Below are 18,485 nucleotides of genomic sequence, written 5' to 3' on the forward strand. Positions count from 1 at the left end.
AATTTTTCTCACAGAAGTGAAGAAGCCTGTAAAATTTTGGATATAGAAATAGGAATACCAAAGAATCTAAAGACATGCTGGATATGAGTACATATGGAGGTGGGGCAGCATAGTTACCATCTGCCATCAACAGTATATCCAATAGGCTGCTAAGTGAGATCATGCAGGAAAGTTTATGTATGTGCTATTTCCATTCCAAAGCATATATTATGTATAGTTTCAATCAGTTCAGAGAGGGATGGTTTCTCAGTTTGTGTAGACAGTAGAGCCAATGATGTATGGTATCTGAGATGATGATCCAGATGTGAGATGGGTAAGGATCAAGATGCAAACTTGGTGAGTTGTTAAGAAAGAGATAAATGAAAACAAAAGACAAGTGGCTAAATCAGAAAACCCAAACAAATAATAATAATAAAAATATAAATAAATAAAATAAATAATAAAAAAATAAAAAAATAAAAAAAATAAAAATAAAAAAATAAATAAAAATCCAGGCTACTGTGATATAAAACTATGAAACAGCAATAGGTCATCATGCTGTGGAGAACAATCAACTCATGGGAGCAAGAAAAAGCTCACTCTAAGAATTAAAGGTTAAAATAAATCAGTTAAGGCAATGAGCTAAAGGAAAAGACAAGTGTTGGCAAGGAATTAGGTGGTCAGGTGGAAGATGGAAAGAAAACTTACTAAAACAAGGGAGTGCATGAAGCTGGAGCTGGAGCTGGCAAGTAGGGGGACTGAAGAAAGGCTGGAAAAAAATTGAAAAAAGGAAAATGGAAAAATCAAAGCAAATGCAGAGGAAATATAGAGTCAATACACAAAGTGCACAAAGATCTACATTTGGTGATGAAGATGCAAGTGAAAACATCATAGGTAAATAGATCTCAGGATAGCACTTTCAGTAAAGAAGAACACAAGTAGGATAGAAGACAGGAATAAAACAGGGAAGAAAGGGCTAAATTATAAGAGAAATAACAGAAAATATGCACAATTTTTCCTTGAAAAGAACAAAAAGCAGTAATAGATGACAAGATATTTCAGAGGAAGGGGCTTGAAACAGTAAAAGATGATTAAAAAATCCCTCAAGCCTGGTAGTTAAGACAATAATCCTGCAACAGCTATGACAAAGCACAACACCTTGCAACAAGAAATTGTCTTGAACCATGACTGAGCTAGCTATGAAGTGCACCAATACTACCCAGCTCCCTTGAAGCAGTAATCATAAATTAAATAAAAGCAAATAAAAAGTTACAGAGGAATATATATAAGAACACTGAACCAAGATTCAGGCTGCACATGAAAAATAAAACTAGACCATAGCATGTGGTATTTATCATCAGAATTTTGAGAGATTCCTTACACACCTGCCTGTGTCAGCTTTGTTTTGCCTCATGACAGTTATGATCTGACCATTTTGAATTAAGTGTTTGGGAGTTGCCATTTACGGGGATTCCCCAACCTGTGGTGTTGCCAAACCTTATACTGGACCGATTATCGGAATAGAGCCTATGTGTCACTGGTAACATTGTTCACCACACACCACCCCTCTCTCTCTCTCTCTCTCTCTCTCTCTCTCTCTCTCTCTCTCTCTCTCTCTCTCTCTCTCTCTCTCTCTCTCTCTCTCTCTCTCTCTCTCTCCCTCTCTCTCTCTCTCTGCATATACAATCTACATTTCATACAAATTTATTTTCACCAGAGATCTATACTTCCTTATGAATCATTGGAATTTGAGAAAAATCTCCTGCCTGTCAGTCAGTCAAACTACCTCTCTCTCTCTCTCTCTCTCTCTCTCTCTGCATATACAATCTACATTTCATGCAAATTTATTTCTATCACAGATCTATACTTGCCTATGAATCACTAGAATTTGAGAAAAAAATCTGCCTGTCAGTCAGTCAAGCTGCTTCGCCCCCCCTCTCTCTCTCTCATTCTCACTCCATTGCGAATTTTGTTTAAATGTGATAGGTTTCCTTTTGGATATGATATTTTCCTTAAACTATGGTGTTATATTTTTATTTTTTAATTATGACTTTTTTCCATGTCTGAATCCAATCTCTTTGAGAATCTTCCATAGAGATTCAGTGCATCCTTTGAAGGAAATATTTTCCTTCAATTCTTCCTTTATTTTGCGTAAAATCCCAAAACTGTCCTTCTCACCATATGTTTGCCAAAGTCATCAATGTTGGTTATGGTTGCAGGCGGTTCTTTGTTGGTGAGAACACATGATGTGCTGGTAACCTCTGTGTCATGTGAACTTCATTGGCAGATGAACAAATTCTTCTAATTGTTGCCTCGCTCACGTTGGTGGCTTTTGCTGTTCGGGCAACAGCTCTTGAAGGGTCAAGTAATGTCCCACTATTAGCCTTTTCTTCCAAAAAAATACTTATTTACAGAGTAAGTAAGCTCTTTTCTTGGCTGTGGAGGTGATGAGAATGAGTGGGAGAGGTAGCTTCCATCCTGGCTGGCGCCACAAAAGGAAGCGACCTATGGATTAACACAGTCAGTCTGACCATGTGACCTCACTCAGTCACCCATGGAGAAGTGACAACGCTTGGAGGAAACATTGGCAAGTATTGTGGTAAAAAAAAGAAAAAAAAAAAAAAAAAAAAAAAAAAAAAAAAAAACATATATTACACTAACTTGCCTTTTTAAGAGCATCACAATGTATATATACTACAACACCATTTAATTTTGAAGTAGAAAGCACCTGACATGAGGTGTGTCTTGGTGTAAGTGTGTCAGAGTTGCAGGCCAGGGAATCCCTGAAAATGACAAAGCCCAAACGCTCAATTCAAAATGGTCAGACCATAGCTAAGCTGCATGGTCTCTAGCAGTCCTAGATCACTGAGCTGCACCTCAGTTACTTCAGTCCAAGTTTTCCTGGTAGTGTGTGATATTGTGTACAAAGGATGGAAGTTATACAAGACAGTATAAAAAACTAGGGCAATGGTAATTAAAAGAAAATAGAGAAGATACATGAATGTACAGGGTGTAACACAAATTTCTGCAAATATTGCTAGAGGTGAAAGTACAGGTTATTTTATGTAAAAAATGTTCTATGCATATATGTAGTTTGAGGCACTGTTTAGCAATGGTATGAAATTCAAGTGTAGGTGGATAACAGACACAACAGCTGGGCTGGGTGGGTATCCATGGCAGTGTCTTGAAGTGGATATCCATTGGTGAAATTGTGAATTATTTAGACATAATTTCTACAGGTTTTGGAGCTTTACAGTATCCAATAATGAGATGAGTGGTATTAATGGACAGGTGATTTACTGATAAACATTGCACAAGGGTAGCATGGTTGTAATTAATAAAATATAACATAATAGGCTATGTGGCACCATGAATGCCTGGGCATGGAGTGGAGAGGAACAAAGCTAAGAAAAAATCAACTGATTATCAGTCAGTCACACTCAATTTCTTGCTGAGATAGTGATAGTGAATATGTTTACATTGTGCTGCATAAGTTTGAGATAAACAGAGTAATGTGGAGTATGAGAACATGGTGTTTCTCTGGCATGGTTACCTACCCAGATTGGCCATTGTGAATGTGTTGCCTGCTCATATTTGCATTTCATTCCATGGCTAAACAAAGCCTCAAAATGCACATGTGCATAGAATATTTTCCACTTAGAATAACCTATACTTTCACCTCCAGCAATATCCGCAGGTACTTGGGTTACACCCTGTATTCAAGGATCCTGATTTCATCATGTGTAAGCAGAAAGGCATGGAAAATGAGGCAATGCAAAACAGCAAAATAAGGAAAAGTGGTTGACTCTCTTGGTAGTATGATGAAAGAAAGGAGAATAAGTATGAAGGTGATGAAAAAATTACATGATAAAATAATTATGCCCTCAGTCACATAGATAAATGAGACTTGGGTGTAAAATGAAGACAACAGTCAAAGATCCAAGCAATTCAAATGAGTAGCCTGAGAAATATATGTGGCAAGCAAAGAATGGATGGTAAAAGCAATGAAACTGTGTGTAACAGATCTAATATGCCAAGTAAAGATGAAAGAATGAAATGTGGAGTGAATGAAGGAGTCATGCACAGCACTCCAAGAAAGAATAGCAGAAAGTGATACAATACAGTGAGACAATAAAGAGGGTATTATTAGAATATGTGGTGAATGCAAAAGGATTATGACCTCCACTGAAATAGAGAGCAGAGTAGTAGAGTACATGAGGAAAGGAAAAAAATCAGTACAGGAGACTGCTAAGAGAGAGAACAGAAGGATGAGAATACATGCATACCCTTGTGTTGCGACCATCTCCTTGGAGGAATTCATATGAACAGGCATCAAATATAGGAAGATGGACAAATAAAAAGATACAAACAAATAAAAATAAATAAATAAATAAAAGATGACATGCCTTCACACTACTGCATGGAAACACCATTTTAATACTAAATTATTATACACACTAAACTGAAAACATTGCTGAAGATAAAAAGGAAAAACTGACTTATCATGCATAGTGACATTAACTGTAAGGAAGTGGCCTAAGAAAAGAATAAAAGCAACAATCCAGAAATCTTGGTAGCAAGAAACCTCCTGGAACATAATATCAAGGAGGAGTCAAGATTCTGGAGGGAAGAACTAAAAAAGACTATACAGCTTTCATTCTGGACCAGAATAAGAACTCCATAAAAAATCTAAATAACTTTAGAAGAGTAAATTCAAACAAACTGAATTCAAATGAACTGAAATGATAAGAGTGAACAGTACACAAAGTAGATTTCTTTATCAGTCTTTAATGAAGGAGTCAGTAGGCATGCCACACCTCATTATTTCACCAATTAATTATAAAAATAATCTAAACTCAGTCATTTCTATAAATACACAACTTCCGAAATTGTAAAAAAAAAAAAAAAAAAAAAAAAAAAAAAAAAAAAAAAAAAACTCTCTCTCTGACCTGGAGGTAACAAATGCATGATCCCGAATGGTTTCAATAACATCTGCAAATTGAATTTTGCTTGTGAAGGTATGACCATGGTAGACCACAGGGTTGTCCTCATGGCCATCCCAGCAGTCCAGCTCAATGCATCGACAACCCATACGTAATACTCTGGCATAGGCTTCTGGAGATGAAACACTCTGTAGCTGGTCTCCTGTCAGGTACCTGAAGACATGAAATAAAATGTTAACACACACACACACATACATATATATATATATATATATATATATATATAAAGAGACATACCAAAATTAGAAGCTGATCAGTGCATTTGTGAAATACATCTTATGAGGAAAAACCAGTGTTCCCCCTCCCCTCTCTCTCTCTCTCTCTCTCTCTCTCTCTCTCTCTCTCTCTCTCTCTCCCTATTTCAAGCAGCATTGTTACAAGTGGATGCCTAGTACACATAAATATCTGATTAATTAAATAATAACATATTTCAGTAACTGTAAAATGACAAATGTTTCTTGTATATCTATTGATATATAATTGATATACAATTGATATATATTGATATATAAGACATCATGGCTGTATCAGTCTCTACAGCAAATGTCAAATTTCAAAATTTGAAACAGAAATCTCAAATATGAGCATAAAGCCCAACTGAGCATATTGTAGTGATGGGATCAAACATGTCTGTTTAATTGTCTATGTTAGTGAATGCACACACTTACGTATTGTGTGAGGAGGCAATCCAGTAATTGGAAAGTGGCTGGCTCATGTCCTGGATAACGTGATTGTTGCGTCGGTCCCAAACTTCATTAGACTTGGAGTACAGGTACTGGACGAACTGTAGAATAAAGATAAGAAATTGCTGACAATCAGTATAAAAGAAAAATATGTGAATAATCATAAATACATAAATAAATATATAGATGGAAAATATGATATAAAGGAGTTAATGTAGAGAGCAAAGTGCCTGATTTATCAGTTCACAAGTAAATATAGAGAATATTCAGATCAATATAAACATAACTGACCTCCTCCACATAGAAATAAGGTTCCTCCACATTTCTCTGAGGGTCCTGCACAAAGTCTTTGATGATGGAGCCTGCATTGTGCTCCTCCTCGTGCTGCTTGTCTACTAGGAAATGCTGGAACTCCAGCAAGGACACATGGCGTCCATCCATACTGCATTCTTTCAGGAGTTCCCACAATTCGCTCTAAAAGTGAATCAATAAATAAATCAATAAAAAAACTAAGATAATAAGAAATTGACAACCTATGTATATCCATATACCAGCCCACCATCCCCTATGAAAAGGAGCAGCAGAGACACGGTGTCTGCATGCATACACACAAATATTTTGTTGTTTCCTCCTTTAAGCCTCAAGGGAGAGAAGACTGTTCCTCACCAATAATCTGCCTATTCTATGCATGATTACATTACTGTTGCACATTTCTTTAGGATTAGATTCATCCTTACACAGCATTTAAGCAGAGGTAAATGTGATCCTGTATGAGGCTGGAATGGGTCTTTGTCTCAAAAGCAAAATTAAAAGAAAAAAGAAAAAAAAATTCAAGTGGAGTGAAAATTCCTTTGAGCAACAAGGCTTGAGAATTCTCTCACAAACTATCTCAAGGACTTTGTGGAGCATGTGCTACTGTGTGTGTGTGAATTACTTCACTGTATTTACTTTTTTAGTCTCATTTCCCCACTGATAAAAGAATGGGTCAGACAAGCAAGTAAAGCAATTTCACTACTGGAACTATTGTAAACCCTGACTAATTTGACAGTCTGGGTGGAGTTAGGGTGTGGATATAGCACTGCCACTTTTCTTAGAACTACACCAAGTAAGTTCTGCAATAAATTTTAAAGATGCTAGAAATAAAATGGAGAAATGATGAATAAAATTTTCACATAAAAATTGCATACCACAAAAAGTAGTCATTATACATACAGTGACCATAAAAAAGAATTGACAAACTGTAAACAGGACAATGCACCCACACAGCTAACCTCTGATATTCAATTTACAGCCATAGGAGGTATTAAGAAGTAGTAAATTGTCATGTATGGCAACTCACATGCCCTGAAGATACTATGTTCAGTTTCTGAATCAGTAACAGTAACTGTCAGGCACAGTAGTGGGGAGGTATCTCTCATACTCCCCTGCCATCTCCCCTTCACCATGAGCTTCCTGTTTTATTGCTTACATTTAATTCTCCATACATTATAATGGGTCCTGGCAAGGTTAGCAATGAAGAAAAGAGTGTTGTGATGGCATTTATTCAAGATGGGCACAGTAATTGTGAGAATGGAAGGGAGATAGGAAGATCAGAAGCAGCTGTAACACAGATGGCGAAGAGAAAGAAATCATTTAGGTGTAAAAGGAAGGTAAATACAAGAATAGATAAGTTGATAGGATGCATGTCTTGCAAAAAGTGAGTTGCTGCTCTCTCTCCTCTTGGTCAGAAAAGACTTGTGAGCTGTAAGGTGACGGGGAGTGACAGCTGTTCCAAGTGCAAATGTGGCCTTCACCACCCATGTGACAGCTGGTTCTGATCTTCCTATCTTCCTTCAGGTCTCACAATTACTGGACCCCTCTGGAACAAACATCATCACAACACTTTTCTTTGTTGTTAAGCTTGCCATGACCCACTATAATGTAAGGAAAATTAAATGTGAGCAATGAATATGTTATTGTCACTAATTTTTATACCAATTTTAAGGTCAGCAACTATGTTACATATAACTATATTTAAAAGGTAATCTGAAAGAAGACAAGGAGGAAATGTGTTATTTATTAAATGAGAAAAAAAAAAGAATAAATAAAAAGAAAAAAAAAAGAAAAAAAAATAATAATAAGCTCACTGTGAAAGACAACACTTGCACATTCAGCTTGACCCAAGCTCCAGTGAGGCATGATCTTATTCTGACATAATACTTTTGTTAACTTACACTAGGTTTAAGGTGGGCAAGTATGTTATATTTAGAAATATAAGAGGGAAATATATCATTTACCATATTTGCTGGTGTATTAAATGCACCTCTGCATAAGAAGCACCCCTATTCTACAAAGATGTTTTGTGGAAAAAAATGTGATTATTTTTCATCATAAAGTTATGGAAAAAAAAAACTGCAGTGTCTGTGTGTGTGTGTGTAAACGGTTTGTGTGTGTGTGTGTGTGTGTGTGTGTGTGTGTGTGTGTGTGTGTGTGTGTGTGTGTGTGTGTGTGTGTGTGTGTGTGTGTGTGTGTGTGTGTGTGTGTGTGTGTGTGTGTGTGTGCTTAGCTGGTTGTATCTACCTAGTTGTATAATAAAGGATTTGAGCAAGGCTCATAGTGTCCTGTCCCCATATCTGTATTTATCCAGAATTTCCTTAAATTTATGCACGTTTGGTGCTGTAACAACATCCTTATTTAGACCATTTCAGGTATCCACAGTTCTATGTGGAAAACTGTACTTCTTGATGTCCCTCAAACACTGACTCTTCCTGATCTTCTATGAGTGCTCTCTGGTCCATCCAGCTTCATCTTCCAGCAACACCAGGTCCTGCTTGTCTATCTTCTCAATGCAGTTAACTATTTTATACATCGTTATTAGATCTCCTCTTTCTCTTCTAACTTGCAAAGTTGGCAGTTCCATTTCCTTCAACCTCTCTTCATACATTAGGTCTTTCAGGTCCAGTACCATCCTTGTAGCTGCCCTCTGAACTCTTTCTAACTTCTTTATGTCTTTCTTCATAAGCAGAGACCACACCACTGCTGCATATTCCAGTCTGGGATGTAGCATAGAGGCTATAATTTTTCTTTCATCGTAGTCTTATCCATGTAATGAAATGCTACCCTAATATTTGTTAACATCCTGTATGTCGAGCCAAATATCTCATTTATATGCTGTTCTGGGATCAGGGTATCTTGAATAACCACTCCTAGGTCTTTTTCCTCCTTGTTCCTCATTATTATTTCCTCCCCCATTTTATAGTCCCATGCAGGTCTTCTTTTACTCTTTCCCAATTCCATCACATGACATTTCTTAGCATTGAATTCCAATTTCCACTTCTTGCTCCACCCATAAATCTTGTCTATATCTCTTTACAACTCTATACAATCAACATGGCTCTTTATTACTCTTAATAATTTTGCATCATCAGCAAACAGATTAATATAACTAGTCAAACCCTCCTGCCTATCACTGATATATTTGGAACATAATGGGTGCTAACACTAGCCCCTGTGGTACTCTGCTTATTGCGTTACTCCAACTTGAACAGGTGTCCCTGATCACAGTTCTCCTTTCTCTATCCTTTAAGTAGTCTCTCATCCATTTTAGCATTGTCCCTCTCAGTCCTCCTGTATGTTCCATCTTCCACAATAGTCTTTTATGTGAAATTTTATCAAAAGCTTTTTTGATGCCCAAGTACACTGCATCTACCCACCCATCTCTGTTTTATACTTCATCTATTACTCTTGTATAGAAACTTAGTAAATATGTCACACATGACCTTCCTTTTCTGGAACCAAATTGACTATTTGTTATAACTTCATTCTCTTCCAAATATTTCACCCACTTTTCCTTGATCACTATTTCACAGACCTTGCCTACAACACTAGTTAGCGACACTGGTCTATAATTTAATGGCTCAGTCCTCTTTCCTCCTTTGTGTACTGGCACTATATTTGCTCTCTTCCACTCTCTTTGTACTCTTCCCTCTATCAGTGAGCTGTTAATCATATCCCAAATTGGCTCTACCACTTGTTCTCTACATTCCTTTAGTGTCCAACCTGACACTCCATCAGACCCCATTGCTTTCCTGACATCCAACTTCTCTAGCAATTTGCCAATTTCATGTTTTTGCACCAAGACTTCCCGTAACCCCCCCGCCTCACCTCCTCATTTAGTTCTGTAAAACCTGCTTCCACATTGAATACAGACCTGAAACTCTCATTCATAATTTCACTCATCTCTTCTGCTATTTGATATATCCTTCCTTCCTTTACTATCTTGTTAATAGTCTCTCTGCTTGTCATCTTTCCATTGATATATCTGTAAAAAAGCTTGGGCTCTTCTTCACATTTCTTTACTGCATCCTTTTCAAATTGTTTCTCTTCCTCTTTTCTTATTCTAACATACTCATTCCTTGCCTCCTTATACTGCTCTCTATTATTTTCATTTCTTTGTTTCTTCAGTTTCTTCCAAGCTATATCCTTTTTCTTCTTAGATTCTGCACATCTGGCATTATACCAAATATGTTTGCTCCTCCTTACTTTATATACCCTCACTGTACTTTTTGCTCCTCCTTACTTTGTATACAGGTACATATTTCTGCACACCCTCACTGTACTTTTTCAGGAATGTTTCATATTTCTCTTGCACTGTCTTGCCTTCCATAATTCCTTCTATTCAATACTCTCAGAGAATTTTTTTAACTCTGTAAAATCTGTCTTTGCATCATTTAGTCTCCCATTTTTATAATCCTCCTTACATGGTAGAGCCTCCCAATCTTGCGGTACCACTTCTAACATCACATGGTCACTTTTTCCTATTGGGTTTAAGTATTTAATGGTTGGACTGGGCTCTGTTTTTTTTGTGAATACCAGGTCTAGCATAGATAGTTCCTCCTCTCCTCTGTATCTTGTAAATTCCTCCACCCATTGGTCCATTGTATTCACCATAGCTAACTGTGTTTCCATAGCTAAGGAGATAGTGGAACAGGAGATAGATAGGCTAAAAAGTTCAAGACACCAGGACCGGATGAAATATATCCCACAGGACTTAAGGAATGCAGAGGTTATTAGTGAGCCGTTAGTTTCTGTCTTTAGGAAATCACTTGAGTCAGGTGAGGTACCAGGAATGTGGAGGCAGGCTAATGCAGTACCCATTTTTTAAGAAAGGAGATAAAACTTTAGTGTCTAATTATAGACCTGTCAGCTTAACTTCAGTTGTGGGTAAATTATTGGAGTCAATAATAGCAAGGAACATTAGGGAACATTAAGACAAACATAACTTGATAAATCAGTCACAACATGGCTTCACAAAGGGGAAGTCTTGCCTGACAAACTTGTTAAGTTTTTACAATAAAGTGTATGAGGCAGTAGATAATGGTGATAGTTATGACATCTTGTATCTGGACTTTAGTAAAGCATTTGACAAGGTACCCCATCAAAGGCTCCTGAGAAAGGTTAGGGCACACAGGATAGATGGGAGGGTGTTAGGCTGGATAAGGTCATGGCTAAGTGACAGGCGACAAAGAGTTGTAATAAACGGCTCTAAATCCAAGTGGGGACATGTAATTAGTGGGGTGCCACAGGGATCAGTATTAAGGCCATTGTTGTTTTTATTATATATCAACGATTTGGATAGTGGAATTAGTAGTGATGTTAGTAAATTTGTGGATGACACAAAGATAGGCAGATTAATTGGGTCAGAATCGGATGCCATCGCCTTGCAGGCAGATTTAGAAAGATGAATGAATGGACAGACAGATGGCAAATGCAGTTTAATATCAACAAATGCAAAGTACTTAGTGTAGGTAGAGGAAACCCACACAGTAGGTATACACTCAACCCCCAGCTATCGCGAGAAATTGGTCCCTTAACATCGCCGTGATAGCTAAAAACGCGATAGCCATTGTTAAGAATACATAGGAAAAAAAAAAAATTGTTCGTGGCCCGCCAGAGTAGCAACACAATTCAACATATTGGCACCTTTTTTTTTCCCTCATCTCACCATGATTTATAGATACCATTCACATTTTGGTACCTTGAAGTAGATACATACAACACACATTATGTCCAGCATTATGTCCAGCACTATCACTAGTGAGGTTCATATGTGCCTTAATGTGGTCCTTCTTAAGGTAAATACCTCTCACTGTAGACTCGTTGATGCCGAACTTAGCGCCCACTGAACTTTTACTTTGTCCACTCTCGATCAATTTCACTATCTCATATTTCACAGCATATGTAAGGTTCTTCCTCTTCTTGATTTCCTTCCCAGGCGCCGCTGTTGCCTTTTGCTGGGTCAGGTTGGGTGGTAGCGATCTCCCTGGGTGGCCAGGAGGGAGAGTAGAGGCCATTGTCCCGAGATACACACGCGTGACCTTGAGATTCACCACGGCACGTGCCACTCAGTCAACTGTGGCGGGAGGGACTAGAGGGATGGGGGAGCGGCAGAGTGGCTGGATAAGGAAGCGGGAGTGTGCAAGCCAATCACGGCCTAATATGTCAGTCAAATTCAGCCAATTAGCAAGCGAATCTGGCCAAGAAATATGACGTAGCTGTCACGTGAACATCCTGGACATATAACGACTCATGGGCCGCGATAGCTCCACTAGGATTCGCGTTAGCCCATTTAATGTGTTTTTTATTGTTCCCGTGATAGCTTTAAACCGCGTTAGCAAAACCCGCTATAGCTGGGGGATAAGTGTACATTAAACAACGAAACTCTGGTAGGTACAGGGTACAAGAAAGATTTAGGAGTTATAGTTAGCTCTGAACTCTGTCTAGGAAAACAAAGCATAGAGGCCAAAAACAGGGCAAATAGGGTATTAAGATTAATTTTTAGGAGTGTTAAAAGTAGAAGGACCGAAGTAATATTAAAGTTATACTTGGTGCTGGTCAGACCTAATCTAGACTACACTGTGCAAGTGTAGTCTACAGGAAATATATAGGCCTATTAGAACTATTAGAATCAGTACAGAGGAGAATGACTAAAAGGATACAGGGGATGAGGAGTATTTCTTATGAGGCGAGATTGAAGCTGTTAAATTTACATTCTTTAGAGAGACGTAGGTTAAGAGGGTACCTGATAGAAGTCTTTAATTGGTATGAGGGTTATAACAAGGGGGATGTAAGCAAAATTCTTAGGATCAGAAACCAGGATAGAATAAATAATGGGTTCAAGCTTGAAAAATTTAGGTTTAGGAAAGAGATAAGAAGAAATTGGTTCTCAAATAGAGTGGCAGATGAGTGGAATGGACTCAGTAATCATGTTGTTAGTGCTAGGACATTAGGGTGCTTTAAGAGAAGATTAGATGGGTTTATGGATGGGGATGATAGGTGGAAATAAGAAGGTATATTTCATACAGGGACTGCCATGTGTAAGCCTGGTCGCTTCTTGCAGCTTCCCTTAATTCTTATGTTCTTAACTGTAGTATTTCTTCATTCCATGGTCCAGCATTTCCATTAACTTCAATCTCCTTCCAGGTTACATTTTTGCAGTTAAAGTCTCTCACTAGTAGTATTTTACTGTCCTTCCTTATCATGTTGTCTAGGCATTTCAACACTTCCTTTTACATTTCTTTGTGATCCTCCGGCCTCCATGTATTAGTCTTCGATGGCACATATGTTAATGTGATTTTCCTCCTTTCTCTCCCACTGGTCCTGATTGTTATACCTATGACCTCCACCATGCCATGTCCTTATTGCACTTCTTCCACACACACACACACACACACACACACACACACACACACACACACACATATATATATATATATATATATATATATATATATATATATATATATATATATATATATATATATATATATATATATATATATATATATATATATATTATCTTGAACCATTATCAGTACTCCTCCTCCTTTTCCCTTTCTATCTCTCCTCTAATAATTATATCCCTCTTCCTTAAAGCTTAAATGGACTTCCTCTTTTAACTCTGTCTTGGTTAGGCACAACACATCTGATCTATTTTCCTTTAAGTAATCTCTCACTTCCAGTAAACCTGAAAGTAACCCATCTATATTTATATACATTAATCTTAATGTAGTACTTCTCCCACCACATGCAATTTGTCTGTCTGCTACTGTGGTTCTTTCATTTCTTGTTCCCTTTCCTGATTATACAATTTCCTTAGTCTCATATCTAGTACCCTCCAATAAAATTTCCTCTTCTCGATCTCTGTCGTTCTCTCATTTTTTTCCATGGCTTCATTTCTCAGATCCCTCTCTTTTTCTCTTTCTTCCAAGTTCATATCTCTTTTTACCCAAATATTCTTGTATTCTGAACTTTCAGCCAGCTTCCCAGTTCTTGCTAGGATCTCCTCTACTGCAACTTGGGATCTCATTCTCACTGTGTGTGTGTGTGTGTGTGTGTGTGTGTGTGTGTGTGTGTGTGTGTGTGTGTGTGTGTTATGTAAGAGGGCCACTGGCAAAGGTCAACAAAAATTTCTAATAAAAAAAAAAAAGGCTCAATGCCATTTCCCATTTATGTCACATAGAATAATAAAAAAATAAAAAAAACAGGATAAATATCTTGAAACCTCCCTTTTGAAAGAATTCAAGTCATCTCTAAAATAATGGTATGAGTGGAATCCCCCCAAACATATGAAGCAAATAGATAAGGCCCGTGTACAGAGTTAGCAACTGGGGTGAGGTGAGAGGGGGGGATGAGAAAAACTGGCAGTGACAACACAGAACGCCTAACTTCACAGAAGATGCTTTAGCTAGAGATGAGATGTGAAGTTACCAGTTTAGATTATAAGTAAAGGACAGACTGAGAATGTTCAGTGCAGAAGAGGGGGACAGTTGAGTGTCACTGAAGAAGAGGGGATAGATATCTGGAAGGCTATGTTGAGCTGATAGATGGAGGAACCGAGTTTTTTGATGCACTGAACATATTAAATTCGCTCTATCCCAATCAGAAATTTTAGAGAGATCAGAAGTCAGGCATTCTGTTGCTTCCCTGCATGAGCTGTTTACTTTCTGAAGGGTTGGACATCTACAAAAAGATGTGGAAAAGTGCAGGGTGGTATCATCAGCATAGGAGTGGAAAGGGCAAGAAGTTTTGTTCAGATGATCATTAATGAATAATAGGAGAGTGGATGACAGGAAAGAGCCCTGAGGAATACCACTTTTAACAGACTTGAGAGAAGAATAGTAACTGTCTACCACAGCAGCAACAGAATGGTCAGAGAGGAAACTTAAGATGAAGTTACAGAGAGAAGGATAGAAGCCATAGGAGGATAGTGTGCAAATCAAAGCTTTGTGCCAGACTATATCAAAAGCTTTTGGTATGTTCACAGCAACAGCGAAAGTTTCACCAAGGTCCCTAAAAGAGTGTGTGCTTTGTCCTCACATCTGGTGTGATACAGAACTGTGGTTATCCAGTACTCCCATAACATATAAAACTGTGTGTGTGTGTGTGTGTGTGTGTGTGTGTGTGTGTGTGTGTGTGTGTGTGTGTGTGTGTGTGTGTGTGTGTGTGTGTGTGTGCATGCTTTGTTCTCTCTCTCTCTCTCTCTCTCTCTCTCTCTCTCTCTCTCTCTCTCTCTCTCTCTCTCTCTGCCCTCCTCTCCCTTCCATCCTTCCTTCCTTCCTTCCATCCATCCATCCATCCATCCATCCCACCCCTCCTTTCTCTCTCTCTCTCTCTCTCTGTGTGTGTGTGTGTGTGTGTGTGTGTGTGTGTGTGTGTGTGTGTGTGTGTGTGTGTGTGTGTGTGTGTGTGTGTGTGTGTGTGTGTGTGTGTGTGAGAGAGAGAGAGAGAGAGAGAGAGAGAGAGAGAGAGAGAGAGAGAGAGAGAGAGAGAGAGAGAGAGAGAGAGAGAGAGAGAGAGAGAGAGAGAGAGAGAGAGAGAGAGAGAGAGAGAGAGAGAGAGAGAGAGAATAACAACAACCCTGAGGATTGCTAAGTTGAATGGGACTGAATGAGAATGAAAATGGATGGAAGGAGCATAAATGGAAGGGAAATGGATGGAAGAAAAATTAAAAGGAGTAGAAGACAGGAAAGGAGAATACTTATTTCTCAGTACTTTCTCTCTCCCTCTACTTCTTCATTCACTCCTCATCCTTGCTGCTTATATTTATTCTCTTCACTATCTCTCCATCCTCCTCATTCACCCTTCCTCCACTTCCTTGCCCCATGTACTCTCCTTTCCCAGGTTATGTCCCTTCCTCCCCTTTTTTCTTTCCTCTTGTCTCAAACCTCCCTCCCTCCCTATCACCTCCCCTTCCCCTTATCTGTCAGAGATAAGGGCCAAGGGAGAGGAGGGCAGGGAAGAGGGGGGGGAAAGAGGGGGGGAGAGAGAGAGAGAGAGAGAGAGAGAGAGAGAGAGAGAGAGAGAGAGAGAGAGAGAGAGAGAGAGAGAGAGAGAGAGAGAGAGAGAGAGAGAGAGAGAGAGAGAGAGAGAATTTTATTATTAGTAACAATATTTGTACTTACTGCTTCAACTCCACACCTATAAGCCCAGGCTTACAGGTCTAGGCATCTGTACTAGGGCTGCATTAGATGCATGGTAATTATTAGGTACTCTTTTTCAAGAAAAAAAAAAAAAAAAAAAAAAAAAAGAGCATCTAATGTGCCAGCAAATACAGTACTTAATGAAAAATCAATAAAATGAAAATAAAATGCTGACCTAACAGTGGACAGTGGAGTTGCCACTTCCCAGTTCAAAGGTACAGTACAGGCAAACCATATTGTTCACTTTTTAGCATAGCATGCAAAGAACAACTTAAACTCACTGAAAACTATGTACATCCTAATATCCAACTTGTACATACAATATATTACATATAAATAATCAAAAAGATGCAATGACAACATAGTCAGGGAACCAAAACAGACAAGAAAACATGGAAATGCAGATCAAATAATTGCCTGGAAACAACACTTTGAAAACTAAACAACAACCAGATATGAATAAATTAAGAAAGATTCAATTGAGGTGTCAACTTACATCTTCTTGTTCCTCCCAAGTGATCTTCTTGATGAGTTCCAGGAATTGGTCAAAGCCAATCTCTCCTCGCCTCTGGTCGTCCACTGAGTCAAACAGGAGCCTTAGCCGAGGGTTGGTGGTCCGGTAGTGAATCTTGGGTAGAAAGTTCTTCACGTCTCGCATCGTTATTCTTTCAGGAAAACAAATGCAATATCAGCAAATTATTCTATCAAATAAAAATAGCATAACTATAATTTTTCTCCTTACCCCACTGTCCTCTCCATCTATGCTGGCTTTGTCTTCATCACACTAACTGCTGTTTATGATCAGGCCATTGAATTATTGAATTATTGTATGTGCTTTAACATTTAAAGAAGTTTGTTCAGCAATAATCCACTATGCATGAAAACAAGGCAATTTCATGGAGGAAGCAATTATTGCTTTTTTTTTTTTGTTATATGCCAGTGTCTCAGACATCTAACCCCTGCATGTAAGGACCAATTGTATCCTTAATTCTCACACTTACTTGAATTCCAGACTATTCTCTCAAACCAGTCACATAAAAGCACGTTGCTTGGCTAAAAAATGATATTGAAATACAGGGAAACACCTCTGTATTTCTGATACTCTTCTCAAATACACTCTGAAAGAGCTCCTGTGATGTGAGAGAGAGAGAGAGAGAGAGAGAGAGAGAGAGAGAGAGAGAGAGAGAGAGAGAGAGAGAGAGAGAGAGAGAGAGAGAGAGAGAGAGAGAGAGAGATCCAGCAATTCATCTCTAGGCAGACAAGATCACATCATAATTATTATCCTTTTCATTGAATATCCTCATTTTCCCTTACAGGGTTGGACACCTTGTACTTGAAGTAAAAATGTTTCCTCTCCTGGAAGCTCTTCTCTAATAAAAATTAGTGCATTTGATTTTTGGTATAATCTTCCCCAAGAGAGGCTGTTAACTAAGATTACAGAGGCCCTCTTTCCTGACACAGGCCTGTATTCAGAAATGCTCTGCTCTCGCCATGACAGTTTTCAAGGGCCACAGAGATATTTAGTTGAGTTTTCCTGTTGATATAAATACCATTAAAAACCAATGTAACTTCAATTAGAGCCTTTTGAAAGTAGTCAGGATGCAGTGCAGACTGTGGTGCACTGTGATGTTGTTCCTGCACAACTGGGTGCACCTCATAGAGGGTCATGGTAATGTGACTTCAACATCCCTGCACTGAACAACATAGATGTAATATGTAATCTTTACAAACAGCAGGTGCATCAGGGTGATGGTGACTTACTTGTTCTCTCGGTTTTCCATGTTGTAAAATTCTGTGCGGAGAAATCTTTCAAGACGGATAATGTATGGCACGTCTGGATACTCCTTTCTGAGGTGCTCCAGTCCCAGAATCCAGTCTTTGCATTCTGATTCCCCAAGGGCTGCAACAAGGCATCATTACTTAGCTTTAGTCATCTTGCTATTACTCTTCTTTAATTCATTCCATAGTAAACTATCAGTAAGCTTGTGGCAATACAGAACTCACTATGTTGACATCTGTGTTAATTCAGCAAAATACTATGAAGATTTTCTAAAATAAATCCAAAACTTCTAGTGAATTCCATAAGAATAACAAAGAAAATTTTTCAGTAATTACTTATGTGAAGATTTCCCTATCCCTGGATATTCTACGCAATGCTCATGGAGATATTTAAGTATCCCTTCCTTTTGCATTAGTCAGTTATCCTCTTTGTTGTTTCCAGGGAAAGCAAGGATTCTATTTCTGGGAGCATAGTAGGTGTCACCAAAGTTACTCATGACTGAGAGCACCAAGGTTTGAATTGTGAGCTGAGTAGAGACAATCTCTTCATGCTGTAGTCTCTATTCACCTAGCTGGGAACA

General features: G+C 38.4%; 1 protein-coding gene across 7 annotated transcripts in view; it reads right to left on the bottom strand.

The window, feature by feature from the left end:
• LOC135110842 (1-phosphatidylinositol 4,5-bisphosphate phosphodiesterase gamma-1-like) overlaps positions 1-18,485 on the bottom strand; it is a 55,663-nt gene that overhangs the window by 30,069 nt on the left and 7,109 nt on the right. For all 7 annotated transcript variants that reach the window (XM_064023450.1, XM_064023459.1, XM_064023482.1 and 4 more), the window contains exons 4-8: positions 17,887-18,025; positions 16,622-16,790; positions 5,957-6,139; positions 5,651-5,766; positions 4,929-5,135 (exon numbers count right to left, since the gene is read on the bottom strand). In XM_064023450.1, coding sequence (XP_063879520.1) covers positions 4,929-5,135; positions 5,651-5,766; positions 5,957-6,139; positions 16,622-16,790; positions 17,887-18,025 — 814 coding nt within the window. The remainder of the gene's footprint in view (positions 1-4,928; positions 5,136-5,650; positions 5,767-5,956; positions 6,140-16,621; positions 16,791-17,886; positions 18,026-18,485) is intronic.

The sequence above is a fragment of the Scylla paramamosain genome, chromosome 2 (genome assembly GCF_035594125.1).
Source record: "Scylla paramamosain isolate STU-SP2022 chromosome 2, ASM3559412v1, whole genome shotgun sequence".
Lineage (NCBI taxonomy): Eukaryota > Metazoa > Arthropoda > Malacostraca > Decapoda > Portunidae > Scylla > Scylla paramamosain.